Source organism: Amphibalanus amphitrite, unplaced genomic scaffold, assembly GCF_019059575.1.
Source record: "Amphibalanus amphitrite isolate SeventyFive unplaced genomic scaffold, NRLGWU_Aamphi_draft 000091F_arrow, whole genome shotgun sequence".
Lineage (NCBI taxonomy): Eukaryota > Metazoa > Arthropoda > Thecostraca > Balanomorpha > Balanidae > Amphibalanus > Amphibalanus amphitrite.
In genome coordinates this window covers 1012729-1026263 of record NW_024881587.1, presented here as the reverse complement: position 1 = coordinate 1026263, position 13535 = coordinate 1012729, and the positions used below count along the sequence as shown (strand labels likewise).

At 59.2% G+C, this 13535-nt stretch overlaps 3 protein-coding genes across 3 annotated transcripts; 2 read left to right on the top strand and 1 right to left on the bottom strand.

Annotated features, from left to right (window-relative positions):
- The first annotated feature begins 236 nt into the window (after positions 1-236).
- On the top strand, positions 237-10504 carry LOC122380111 (protein piccolo-like). The gene is made up of 3 exons (XM_043362933.1): positions 237-625; positions 1088-1353; positions 1757-10504. Exons 1-3 carry the CDS (start codon positions 503-505, stop codon positions 10074-10076), a joined length of 8709 nt encoding a protein of 2902 aa, XP_043218868.1. The 5' UTR covers positions 237-502; the 3' UTR covers positions 10077-10504.
- A 526-nt stretch (positions 10505-11030) lies between these two features.
- On the bottom strand, positions 11031-12902 carry LOC122380112 (aconitate hydratase, cytoplasmic-like). Its single transcript, XM_043362935.1, has 2 exons — positions 12721-12902; positions 11031-12507 (listed from the first exon to the last, which is right to left on the bottom strand). The coding sequence occupies exons 1-2, from the start codon at positions 12844-12846 to the stop codon at positions 12397-12399; spliced, it is 237 nt and encodes a 78-aa protein (XP_043218870.1). The 5' UTR covers positions 12847-12902; the 3' UTR covers positions 11031-12396.
- Positions 12903-13131: 229 nt separating this feature from the next.
- On the top strand, positions 13132-13471 carry LOC122380105 (putative uncharacterized protein DDB_G0271982; the record flags this gene model as incomplete). The annotated part of the gene is made up of 2 exons (XM_043362922.1): positions 13132-13191; positions 13412-13471. Coding segments are annotated over 2 exons (120 nt in total), but the record flags the coding sequence as incomplete, so codon positions are not given.
- Positions 13472-13535: the final 64 nt, after the last annotated feature.

Sequence of the window (13535 nt, the reverse complement as noted above, 5' to 3'; positions counted from 1 at the left end):
CGGAAAGCCTTTTCCGTTGAAGCCAGCTCAGTATCTGCATCCAAAGCCTCGTTTTGAGCGAAATAATTCATGCTAAACCACTTCTTCTTTCGAGTGAGACCAATCCGTAGCTGCTCGCCCGGCCGGCAGGCTCCGATATCTGGGCCTTTGAACCGTTACGTTGCTTGATAGCGCTGTTATCAAGGGTGGCGCCCTGCTATCGGTGGACGCCGCGTACTGCGGAGCGCCGAAACGGCGACACAGGCGGCCGCGCCCCACGAGTGACGGAGCTGCCGCGCCCAGCGAGTGACGGAGCTACCGATCCGACAGAGACAGTGGCTGAGGCTGTGGCAGACAGTGATACCTGATTGAAGGGACAACATCAGCGGTGAGGCGAGAGAAGAGCGGCTGGAGGGGAGGAGCCGACCCGATTGAAATGGACGGAGTGGCCGTGCCGTGACGGCGCTCAGAGCAGTGTGCCGGGGTAGGAGGCGGTGACGGTGACGGGGCGTGGCTCGCCACCATGGACTCGGAGCCGGGATGCTGCTGGCGCTGCGGGGAGCCGGCGCAGGGCATGTGTCCCATGTGCCATCTGGCGCTCTACTGCTCCAACACCTGTCTCCAAGACGACCGAGCCTCGCACCTGGTGAGTTGCTGCTGCTGCTGTCCTTGTTGTTGTTGCCTTAACCTGCAGTGAGCCGATGCACAGAACCAGTGCAGCTTCGTCCATCCCTTCCAGTAACTCAGAGGCTGGGTGTGTTTCACATAATAACAGGATTTCATTTAATACAGGACTGTGTTGCAGGTCAGTGTCTCACGTCTCAAACTGATAGATGGCCCGCTGATAGCTCTGATGTTGAAACTACTCATGGAATCTTGCTGTGACTGATGTAGAATGCGCAAGTGAAATTGGTGACATCAGCCTTCTCAGGAGCAGTCACGTCTCGTCGCTGCACTTATACATGGAAGGAAGGTAGGAAGGTACATGGAAGTAGCCTGCGTGCTCTGTTACAGAACACGCATCATTTCGGAGATTGTCAGGACAGTTCACTGAGGTTTTCTGTGCGGCCGTGTCACCCTGCGGGTATGTCCGTCTGTGCGCCGACAGAGCGAGTGTGACGAGGCGGCCAGCACCGAGTTGCCGTGCGCCTACTGCGGCCGCATGTCGCGCGAGCTGTCGCGCTGCGCCCGCTGCCACCTGGCCGGCTACTGCAGCCGAGAGTGCGGCGAGCTGGACGGCCGGCGCCACCTGCCCGCCTGCCTGGCCGGCCGCGACGCCGTGCTGCGCCTGGCCAACCGGCTCAGCCACGACGCCGAGCCCTTCCGACTGCCAGTCTACTTCGGCGACGGCGTGCACGCCCTCAACCTGCTCAGGTGGGCCGCTGACGCTGGCAGGATAACCGGTGTGCGATCTAGCTCAAAAGTTCTGTTGTAGCACGAGTGACTTTTTCACAATGTTCCTTCCATCTTCGGTCTTTTTAGGCATTGCGTCGGTCATTGCGCAACTCGGTCATTCAATTTTTCAGGCTTCAGCGCAAAAATGACCCCTTTGCTTGACCTCTAATCTATACCCACGAGTACCTTTGTTGTTGGGACTAATAGTTACTAAAATGATAAATACGAAAGGCAGTAACGAGTGGCAGCGATAAAGCCTTCCGCGACAGGCAGAGCGATCATATCAGCACGGACCACGTCCGTCAAACTATCAGCACTTGATTTCGTTCTCACCAACACGCCTATCTAATCGTCCGCGTCCGCTGTCCGCTGTCGCCGGTAGGAACACGGACCAGCGTGGCGAGGAGCCGTGCCAGGTGCTGCAGCTGTCGGCGCAGCTGCCGCACCTGCTGCGCACGGCGGCGGAGGTGTCGGAGAGCCGGCGCCCGCTGCTGGCCACGCTGGCCTCCGACAGCGGCCACCAGCTGGCGCGCGCCTACCTGCTGCTCTACCTGCTGGCGCGCGAAGCCAGACCGGAGGCCATCGTCCAGGTGATGTACTCGCTACGACTAAGCGCCGAGCACGCGCGCTTGCTGCAGGCGGCGCTGGAGCAGCTGGTGACGGCCACCTACACCCAGCTGCTGCAGCTGGTACCCTGGGTGCGAATCGGCCGCGCCGCGCTCTCCCACTGGCAGGAGGTGTGGCGCGCCTGGCTGCACGCCATGCAGGACGCCGGCTGTCTGGCGCGCATGGAGCGCTGCCGAGACGCCGCCATGGCCGAGCCGGAGACCGCCGCCAAACTGGAGCGCTACCTGGGGGCGCTGCCCGAGGGACAGCAGCGCTCCGCCAGAGACTTCCTGCTCGGTCACGGCACGCTGATAGGGGACCGCCAGCGACGCGCGGCCGCCGACTGTGCCAACGTCACCCTGCTGGCGCTGAACCCGCGGGAGTCGCGGCACCGCGAGGCCTTCTCGGACCTGCGGCTGGGCTCCAACCCGCCGGCGTGGCTGGAGCACGCCGCCGGAGCGGACACGGTGCTGGCTCCGGCGCCGGTGCCGGCCGGCCCGCTCGCCGACTGGGACCGCGCCGAGGTGCAGCGTGCGCTGGGCGCCGACGCCGACCCGCTCGAGGGATGTCGGATGCTGGCCGAGGACGGCGCCGAGGCCGCCGAGGCGCGCGCTATCGCCGGCCAGCTCAGCGTGCGGCTGGTGCAGTTCTCCTCGCTATCCAAGCTGGACGAGCTGCTCGCGGACCTGCGCTTCGAGCGCGTGTTCACCGCCGACGCCACCGACCGACTCGGGCTGTTCGCCGTCCTCGAAATGGCCGAGGTCCTCCTGGCGCCGGTACCGCACTCGATGATAGTAACTAGTCACAGTCGCTGGGCGACCTTGTTGCCGCCAGCTGGAACGGCGCTGTCCGCCCTGCGCGGCAGCGGCTCTATGCACTGGGATAGAGAGATGGACAAGGAGAAGTTCCGAATTCAAACCTACCTACAAGCCGAGAGACTTGCGTACGCGGCCCGAGCAAGACAGAAAGACGTTCTCGATCCTCAGCTTCGAGTACCGACCTTACCAGAAGTCACCACCTTCGGCACACTCCTGATGACAAACTTCTCGCGTCAACTAAATGCTGCCGTACCGCACAAATTCCGACCTGAGCGAAGACTAGCCTCTAGCGGCGATGAGATGATCCGCTTCCTCGAGTGGTGCCGTGACCGGGAAGGAGTTCGTAAGAGGCTCGCTAGTCAGCACGACTGGGAAAACCTTCAGGCTGCCGAAGAAACAGCGGCGTTGGCGAGGGCGGGAGCGGTTGCTCGCGGTGCGGCTCAGTCGCCTGCCCACCGAGGTCCCGGGCTCTATGAGCGCCATGTGCGGAGTCCAGCATATGAGGGAGATGCTAAGGTCACCCATGGAAGCATGCGGCGACAGGCCGGCTCGGATCGACGTCCACCTGCCATGGTACAGTCCAGCCCTTCCCCAAACCAGGAGTCGACACTGCACCCTACCCATCACCCAAGCCGAACACAGAGCGCTCGGCGACCGCGCCGCGCGCCTCCGGCCCAGATCGTCCGCACCGGTTCAATGCCGGCGACCCGGCGCTCCAGATCCGAGAGCCGCGGGTTCCAGCCATCACGCGATTCGCCACTTTACGAGAACCCGGCGGCGGCAAGAGAGGCGGCCAGAGAGGAGGAGCGCGCGATTAGGCTAGCAAGGGAAGCAGAGTTATACGAGAACCCAGCAGCAGCTAGAGCGGCCGCGAGGGAGGCGGACCGCACGACGAAAGAGGCAAGAGAGCTGGACCCCCAGGAGACAAAAGTGATGTCAATAGAGCAAGCCCCACTGCAGCATCCTCAGTCGAATCAAGCACGACCTCAACGGCGAGTTAGCAGGCGTAGGACCCTTGAGGTCGATCCCGCCAGTCGGTCAGTTCAGTCGTTGGAACCATTCCGACGTTCCGCCAGTCTACGACTGGGCAGCAACCACCCTTCTGCAGGAAGAGCTCGGGCTCCATTGGCTGGTGGAGAACCCGTGCCACTACGAACAGGGAAGCCCCAGGCCAATCGAAAGCCTGCACCATTGCCAAGATCCTTGGAAAGTAACTTCCCTAGTTTGCGGTCTCCACAAAGCCCGAATGGAAGCACGTACCCCGACGTCCCTACGAGCGAGCAAGACAAGTCAACACCGAGGAACACCCCGCGCACTGCACAACGTGAGCCCATTTACGCCTCATCCCAGAGCACACTTCGGTCCTTACCACCACATCAACAGTCCTCAGTCGGTCGGTCTGGGACCCCTCAGTTTTCGCTAGGTCCGGACGGTAGACCGTATGCAATGCATGGCGGGCAAGGGAGGGCGAGATCACCGGGCAACGACAGCCTGAGCTCCCAGCAAGACAGTTCGCTATCAGCTAGCGAATACTCGGCGTTGCAGACTCCCGAGGGCCGTCGTCGATTGGCTAATATGTTCACCTACCCGCCCAAACGTTCGGAACGTCCAGCCAGCATCAGCTCTTTCCCGACCATGTCTCGGGAAACGGCAGGTAATCCGCCGAGTCTCCCAGTCAAGCGCTCCACCACAAGGCGAGAGACTCTTCCCAGACAGTCTGAGTCTCGTCATGGTCCTCAGCAATTGAGCCAGCCGGGGAGAAAGAATCCTTATGCTGCTTTGATCCTGCCCAAAGAGGAAACAGAGAGTCTGGCTTCACGTCGGCGGTCTCGTCCACCAGACCGCGCACACACCCTACCGAGCCGGCTTTCTGAGCCAGTGGCTCAACTTCCGACTGGTCAGTACCCTCGTTCCAACAATGGTGCGCCTGTGCCGCCTCCCAGGAAGAAGCAGTCAGCTGAGACGCTGCACAGCTCCGAGTATGATGACTATGCTGTTCCCCAGCCAAACCCGAGGCGAGTCGAAGAGGGACCCTTCAGGCAGCAGTCCGCTGCTGGTTCTGAGGAAACCCTGGTGCCATCTTCTACCAGCAGCGATAAAGACACGGCCGATGGTTCACCCACCGGTAACAACAACACAGAGCCTAATCAGCCCCCAGCCTCTCCCGCAGAAATCGACCGGCTCACCCAGTGGAAGGAACGAAAAAGTATTGCTGACTGGCTTCAACAGGATCGTACGCGTCAGGACGAATTCGACCGTCGCGCTCAGCCAACGACTAAAGACCTCCGTTGGACGCGATCTCAGCTCGAGCCTCTGCCTTCCACATCACCTTTGCCGACACGACCTGGTCGCATCACACCAACTTCTTCCAATTCGACATCTGCTCCGTCGGCCTCCGCAACGGAGCAGCGTCATGCCTTTTTGCGCAGCCGAGAGACCACAGAGGAAAAACTGCTAAGATCTCTAGAAAAGGCTGAGACCGCCTGGTGGGTAAAGCGGCCGTCTTCGACCGACACGACTACGTCTGAGGAGCGCTCATCACACACTGGCAGCTCATCCAGTCGTAGAGTCCCGCGCAACGAGCAAGCCAAGTCACCTACGGAATCGTCAGCTCGGGGCCAACATGAAAAGCTTGAGAGTCAGGAAGCAGTTCTTTCGACGGACGAGCTTCCACACAGTGAAGGTGAGCCTCAGACAATCGCTGAGCTTGGTCTGCGGGACGATGCCGCTGCCTGGGTGATGGACCAATGCCTACAAGAAGTGCTAGTTGAAGAACAAGAGACCCTGCAGGTGCAGCTGATTGAATGGATGGAGCGTGAGATAGAGAATGAAATGCTGTCAGCCAAAAAGGCATTAGAGGAGCTGAAAGTGGCATCGAAAAAGGCACGAAAGGGGAGGAAAGCCACAAACGATCGCAACGCTGTGCTGGATGGTCCTGTTTCTGAAACACGCCGGGAACAAAGCGGAGAGAGCTGTTTCGCAGAGCAAGCCGACAAAGACATACTCGACACGGACATTAAAGCCAAAAGGTCGTCGGAAAATGAAGGGACGGAGGAGAAACGTGAGTTGGACCACCTGCCTCTACCGAGAAGTCCAAATACCGCACTTTCGAAACAAAATCAGACCAGGCTCAGCCCTTTTGACATCAATTCCCAAGAGACCGGGAAGCTCAGTTCACCGCAATGTCCCATTGTCGATACGCCAGCACCCAAAACAATACCCAACGAGTTCTTAGCCGAAATGTTCCAGTTCAAGTCCCCGACAACAGGCGAACAGCTTTTGACACTTCGCCTTGATGCCACTGCTGAGACACCATCTTCGCAAGGTGAGGTAAATCTACCAAAGACGCCACTGTTCTCTTCCAGCGTCACCCTGCCCTCCTCAGAGAGGACGCTGACAGTGCCGGGAAGGATCGTCATCAATGTGGTCGCCGAGCCAAACACGACGCAGCCGCCAGCCATTCGCGTGCCACGTGAGCAGCCCATGGTAGAGACCGAGGTGAAAAAGCTTCAGTTGTCAGCTTCGCCTGCGGGAGCCCCTCCAGACAAACACGACACCAAAACAAAGAGCAGACCTGGATCGGATGGCGTTCCTGTCGCCGACAGTTTTGTGGCTGGTGTCGATCCGTCTGTCCGTGCTCCAGTCGCAACATCTGTAAATGGCAAACAAGCAACGTCAGATCATCCATCAGTCAGCGAGAGGACGAATAGCACCACATCAGCGGCCCCGCAAACCAGGCCAGCCAGCCAACATTCTCGACGTGAGGCCTTCAAACCCTTAAGTCTTCTCGCTCCGAACAGTGCCATCCGGCCGATGTCGGCACATATAGGCCACCTCCACCGTTCTCCCGTGGAAGAGCCATATCCGGTTCTGGAAGAGGACCTCAGCAGCCGACGGAAACGATTAGAGGCTCGCTCCGCCGCTAGGGAGTCATCTACCGAAAAATCCTGTCCGTCTGACTCCTCCCCCGAGCAGCCACAACCACCCACTAACCTTCAAAATATCGGAACGTTCGATTCCGCAGGCGAAGCGCCCCAAAGGGAGAGCTCATCCGAGGCAGATGAAAACATCACTAACTTGACTGCGAAGGAACAATGTGAACAAGGAGAGTCCGAATCGGAAAGCGGATTAGAAAGCGAGAACACGTCAGCCACATATCGATCCTCCCTGCACATACCAATAGATGGAGCCCAGGAAGATGCCACGAACCCCCGACTCCAAGAGATCTTCATCAAGTTCCCCCTGGTGACTCAAGATACCGAGCAAACACAAGAACACTACGACACCCCAGTTAACCCAAGTTGGAATCCTGAAACAGTGGCATCCGCTGAACAGATCTCAGGTCGCACTTTGGATGACAAGGGAAAGATAATCCATCAATCCGCTCAAGAAAAACTTGAACACATGCATCTTAAACGTGATGACAGCAACGCGGCTCAGCAGCAGCAGTGTGCAACAACGACGAATCCACCAACACACCATCGGATTGTGCGGGAAGACGACAACCATGATGATTACAGGACACCGCCACCTCTACCTCTGTCACCGCCTCCAGAACCACATCACCTACCAGCGGCGCATGGTATATTTACGCCTGTGAAGGACTCACACGAGGAGTCACAGGTTGTATCAAACTGTTCAGCATCTTCTGAGTGTGTCGTTACAGAGGCTGGCGACCTACCAGCACCAGGGCTTCAGATGGTGACGGCTGACAGCGCCGTTGTAGTACTTGAAGGCAATGCGGTAGCTGCAACGACGACAGACACCAGCGAAGAGAAAGCAGACACAGTTGGAGTAGCAGAGAGAGGTCCAGCGACAAATAAAGATGACCAGGCAAGTTCGAGCCTTTTAGTGGCAGAAGAAAAAGAAGCTGTCGCAGGCTCAGGCGTGAGTGCAATGGATGATCTAGCCTCAGGTATACCTGGGAGCGAGTATGTGCCATTGGTGACGGGGGAGTGTCCACAACCAGAGTCCGATCTTCAGCACCAATCGATCGAAGACAAACAGCACCAGAGGTTTGGCAAGTTTATCCAGCGTCGCCGATCCAGGAAATTGTCCATGGACAAAGAGTACCACGACATGAAGCGAAAGCTGTCCGAGGCCAACGCAGGATTATCGTCCGTGCATGCTACACCAGCAGCTGACAGCCCTGGCCGAAGTACACAAAACCTTCACACCGCCTCTGAGGCGCCTGCTGGGAACGCCTCGGAATATACGCAGACGCAAGAAGCACAAATTAGGGGCTCCACAGAAGCTTCTCCTTCGGAACAAACTGGCCAGAAAAACGTTACCAAGCGCCCGGGTAGCCTGGCGAGCACTCGTCGTAAGTCTCGTCCTCTCTCAATGGACGCCGAGTACTTTGCCATGAAGAGCCAGTTGCAGCTGCACAATGGGCGCGCAGGAGGGCACGCCACAGAGGGTCAACCCTCACAACAATCGGCGGAAACTCAAAGAAGTGGCCAGCCACCAGTACCGGCGGGTAATAGCGCAAACCACGTCCCGATGTCAGGAGCTATCGGAAAGGAAGGAGGTACCAGCCAATCGCAATCAAAGCCACCGGTCGCTGACCGGACGGCGGCCAGGGCCGCGTTCCGTCGGCGCAGCGGCCGTCTGTCGATGGACAAGGAGTTTTTCGAGATGCGCGCTCAGCTGGCGTTACATAACGGAGGTCACCACAACAACGAGGTGAAGATGGCGCCGCCGGGGAGCGACTCGGAGGGGCCGGTGAGTCCACCCCCATCACCAGTTTCCGGCCCGCCGCCGGCCGCCGCGCCGCCGTCCCGGGGCACCAGAAGAATGTCGATGGAGGATGAGTTCTTCGCCTGCAGGGCGGCGCACCTTGCGCGTCATCCGGAACTGGAGCCGGACACAAGCTCTCCGCCGAGCTCTCCGAAAGTGAAGAACCGGTCCTCAACAGAGGAAGGTCACACTGTTATACCAAAGAGCGAACCGAATCTGAGGTCTGCTTTGAAACATCAATCCCCGGCATCGGCACGGACAGATTCTACCATTCAACCGTCCTCGCAAACACCGACAACCAGTCCCAAGCCTTCCGTGGTAGCACAGACCATCGACCTATCGCCGGGCCAACACAGCGCCCCCGCCGCCAGAGCAGCGCCCGACCGTGCCCGTCTGCGGCCGCTCCCACTGGACCCGGACATCCTGGTGGCCAGGGCTCGCGAGGAGCGTCCCGCGGTGGGGCAACGTGCTCTCGACTCTCCGACCACGCCGCCTTCGTCTCCGTCGTCCGTGCTAAGCCGCACCGGCCGGCCCGGCAGCATCCGGCAGAGGGTGCGCGAGCTGGAGCGCTCAGCAGCGGAGAGCCCCCGGTCACCCGAGCAGCAGTCGGCCCCGGAGCCATTCAGTCGCACCGACAGGCCGGGCAGCGTGCGCGATAAGGTCCGACGCTTCGAGATGACACAGCGGGGAGAGCTGCCAGCGGCCGCGCAGCAGGCGGATGACGGGGAAGGCTCGCCGGTGACGCTCAGAAGACGTTCGACCCACTCGCCGTTCACCAGACTTGGCAGCGGGGACGGCGGAGGCGCGGTCACCTCCCTGTCCGTTCGCCTGCGGCCCTCACCGCCGCCAGTGGCGCAGCGCGCCTCTCAGCCCCCGAGCGGCACACCCTCGCCAACGCCGCTTCAGCGAGGCGTCAGCCAGAGACGGAGCCTTCCCGCCGGCGGCCTGCGCAGGGGATCGCCGGCCATCCCTGAAATTCCGGCGCGGAAGCTGTCCCATGAACAAAAGACTCCTGCACAAGTTCGAAACGGTGCCCAAGCACCGGGGACAAACAAGAGTAGCAAAGAGTCTCCATCAGCCCCAAACACTGAGGCGCCACCGGCGAGGGAGAATAGACGTGACGGTCCTCCGCATGCTTCTCCAGGGACTCGGCACCAGCCCCACGCGGCTGGAAGTTCTCGCGACACGACGCCCAGCCCGCCCGACCTGATCAGCTGGCCCTGCACAACGGACGACGAGGTCGCAGACGCACGGAACGCCGAGCCCCGAGCCACCAGTGCGGCCGGGCCGCCCCCGCGCCAGCGCAGCGCGTCCCAGAGGTCGGGCCACTCCAGTCCCTCCGCCTACGAGACGGCCAACGAGACGTCGTTCACGCAGCGCGAGTCCGCCGGGGAGCTGGGCGGCCCGGAGCTGGCGGCGGCCAGGACCGGGAGCCTGGACGGATCGGTCGGCACAGAGGTCGACCCCCAGAACGACGACGTGTTCACTGACGCCTCGGGAATGCCGGCACCGGTGACGTCGACCGTGACGTCCCTCTAGTCGCAGCGCGGCGAGCTTCGTTTGGTAACTTGTTTCGTGGTGGACGTGCAGTGCAGTAGCCAAGTGCAGAGAATGTGCTGCTGCCTGTACGACGTGATTACGATAAGATTGTGATGTGATTCGCTGAGCTGTGAGTGATGTTGCGGCTTCTTTTACCGTAGGCTCTGACAGAATAAGGCAGGGGCGGCGGATGGCGAGGGAACTGTGTACTCGAGCGCACTGTATGTTCTAAGTGGTTTTCTAGGTGGTCCTGTCAATTGATTTAAATCAGCTTTATAACTATGCCAGTCATGTGATTATTACACAAATATAGTTCTTGTATGTCAGCACAATAGATCACAAAGCTTGTTCGTACGTAATCCAGGCTCTACAGAGAACTGCAGCCTTTTCCTATGATGCTTTATTTGTAATACATGATTCATAAGTAAAACGCTCTTTGGGGGATCCTTGGGGATCCCCGACCCGTCGAGGAACCATTGGCCCGTCAGCGGTCGGCGTTCACGTCTGTGTGTCCCAGCCGAGATTGTGTGGTCGCAGGCCGGCGTCGGCGTTCGAAATCATATCACAGCCGCCATGACCAAACACTGAGTTTGAACTGCTGGCCCCTTTTCAAACACGGCCAATCGGGCGGCTTAGGTCAACACTTGACTGGCGCCAGGTGACCCTAGACTAAATATCCTGGCTCCCGTTGACTCAACATAGGCTTGGTTTGGGAGTCAGCCCTTTGATTCGGGAAGGGTAACTGTTGGCGAGACAGGTATACCGTAGATAGTGCGATGATGCACACGGCCAACAGCCAGTACTCGGTACAAGCACAAAATCTGTTATCGGTAGTGGGAAAGAGAGAACGATATCAGCTCTCGAGCTGGCAGTGCGATGCTTCAGTCTGAGTGCCTCGGAGACTCGACAATGATTCAAGCATCATCCGACCAGCCACCACGGATACTAATGCAGTGCAGCAGTCACCAATATATTCTACCAGACACACAGGCGCACACGTAGAGAGCGGGGCAGCTACGGCGCCGTGCGCTCAGACGCCAACTGATACACTCGGTCCGGCGCAGAGCACGGCCCGTCGCCCGCGAATCAGGACCGGCCGCAACCGACGGCTCCCAATCCGACAGAACGCCGACACCACAGGCAGCTCACCACGGTCACATTTCGGATACAGCACCTGTCCAGTGGCAGCAGCCGGTACAGCGCTCCTCGAGCGCGCCCGGTACAATGAAAGGCACCGAGCAATAGGATACAAATCAAACGCGGCAGCATCAAAGGCATCGGTCAAAAACTTAACAACTGCAGAAGACTTCACCACATAAGTACACGGATACACTGGGTGACGCAACATAGGGACAAAACTCGAGGCCAGCTCCTTCACTTCGCACAAGACCGGACAAAATACCTTCCGCCTTGGCCCAACGACACTCGCCAAACTAATTATCTCTCATCGATGGCACAAAATCGCGTTTACATCCTCGCAAAACACACTAGCGACACGTTCACACACAAGCACATACACTCACACAAGTCTGATACTGATGTGTCGGACCGGCTGGCGCCCGTACTGGTCCCTGGTGAAATCCGCGGCCTGCTATGAGCGCAGCTGAGAGGTCCAGGACATGTTCACAGTTCACGCAGTAATACTCGCTCTGCCTGGATGGTATCGTATGCCTGCACGTCAGCAGGGGACAGCAGCCCTAGCCGCTGAAGCACTGGCGTGTCCACTGACGACTCTTCCCGGTGCCAATCTTCTCCTCCTCCCGCCGTCAATCTCCCACTCACCCTACCGTCAATCTTGTCTGGCTCTCCACCCAATTTTTCCCTCTCCTTTCCATTAATTTTCCCCTCGTACTGTCGCCAATCTTTCCCCGTACCAGAGTCACCTCTATCGTAACCGCCGGTGTCTCGTCTTACGCGTCCACTGGTCACTGGCCATCCGGGTCCCGCCCAACCTCTCAACTCGGCAATGACCGTGTGCATAGTGACAACTCCCTCATACGTCCTGGCCCGCCCCGCATCGCGCCCCGATCTCACTCCATGTCAAGCCAGCGCCCTCTGTTCCCTGTCTCTGAGAGTTTGGTGTGGTCATAACCCTCCCTAACCGCTGGCGGAGGGAAGACGGACGGGATGTGCCCGCCTCTGCAGCTGTTGGAACTAATCCGCCGCCAACTGCTGATGGCGGCGGACGACGTCAGCGCGTCACCAAACGTTACACGTCATCACCAGCGTCACGGGCGTCACAGTGTGTCACGGAGCGTCACACTTTGTCACGGGCCTGCCTGTGACGTGTGTAGAGCGCGACCTAGCGGCGCGCGGCTCGTCAGAGCAGCTGGCGCACCATGTACCTGAGGAGGCCGCCGTGCCGGTACCAGGAGATCTCCGTCTGCGTCTCCAGTCGGGCCGTCATCGGGAAACTGCGGCCGTCGTCCGTCTGCCGGCGGAGGGACGAGGGTTAGAGGTAGCTGTAGAGTGTGTGGTGGCGGGAAACATTGAGAAGGCGGTGAGAGGCGGAGGCAAAGGGTGGGCGATATCCGACACTGGGAACGGTGGCGCAGTTCTAGGGTATGACTGACACTTTGACGGTTGAGTATAAATGTCACCATTTCTGAACAGGGGGCAAAGTGGTTCGATTGTCACATCTCACCGTGACTGTGACTGTGGACCGCGGCGCCAGGTCGCTCGGCAGTGCCATACTGAAGGTCTCGCGTCCGCCGAGTCCCAGCGGTTTGGCCGACTGTCCGGGGCAGGAACTGCAGCGGCAGCACGCCATGCTGCCAGGTTTACTGCGGTTGCACGCGGTCAAACGACACCGCGCACACCGCCCGCCACGCCCTTGCGGAGAGACAGGACGGTCATACGGCGGATACCTAGCGAGCGAGCGAGCGAGCGAGCGAGCGAAAGCAGAGCGAGCGACGAGAGAGAGAGAGAGAGAGATAGAGAGAGAGAGAGAGAGAAGAGAGAGAGAGAAGAGAGAGAGAGAGAGAGAGAGAGAGAGAGAGAGAGAGAGAGAAGAGGGAGAGAGATAGAGCAGAGAGATAGAGAGAGAGGAGAAAGAGAGAGGAGGGAGAGAGAAGAGAGGGAGAGAGAGAGAGAGAGAGAGAGAGATAGAGAGAGAGAGAGGAGAGAGAGAGAGGAGAGAGAGAAGGAGAGAGGAGGGGCTAGAGAGAGGAGAGAGGAGAGGAGAGAGAGGAGAGGAGAGAGCAGAGGGGGATAGAGATAGCAGGAGGAGAGAGAGAGAGAGTAGTAAGAGGAGAGAGAGAGGAGAGGAGAGCGAGATAGGAGAAGAGAGAGAGAGAGAGAGAGATAGAGAGAGAGAGAGAGAGAGAGATGAGAGGAGAGAGAGAGAGGAGAGAGAGAGAGAGAGAGAGAGAGAGAGAGAGAGAGAGAGAGAGAGAGAGAGAGAGAGAGAGAGAGAGAGAGAGAGAGAGAGAGAGAGAGAGAGAGAGAGAGAGAGAGAGA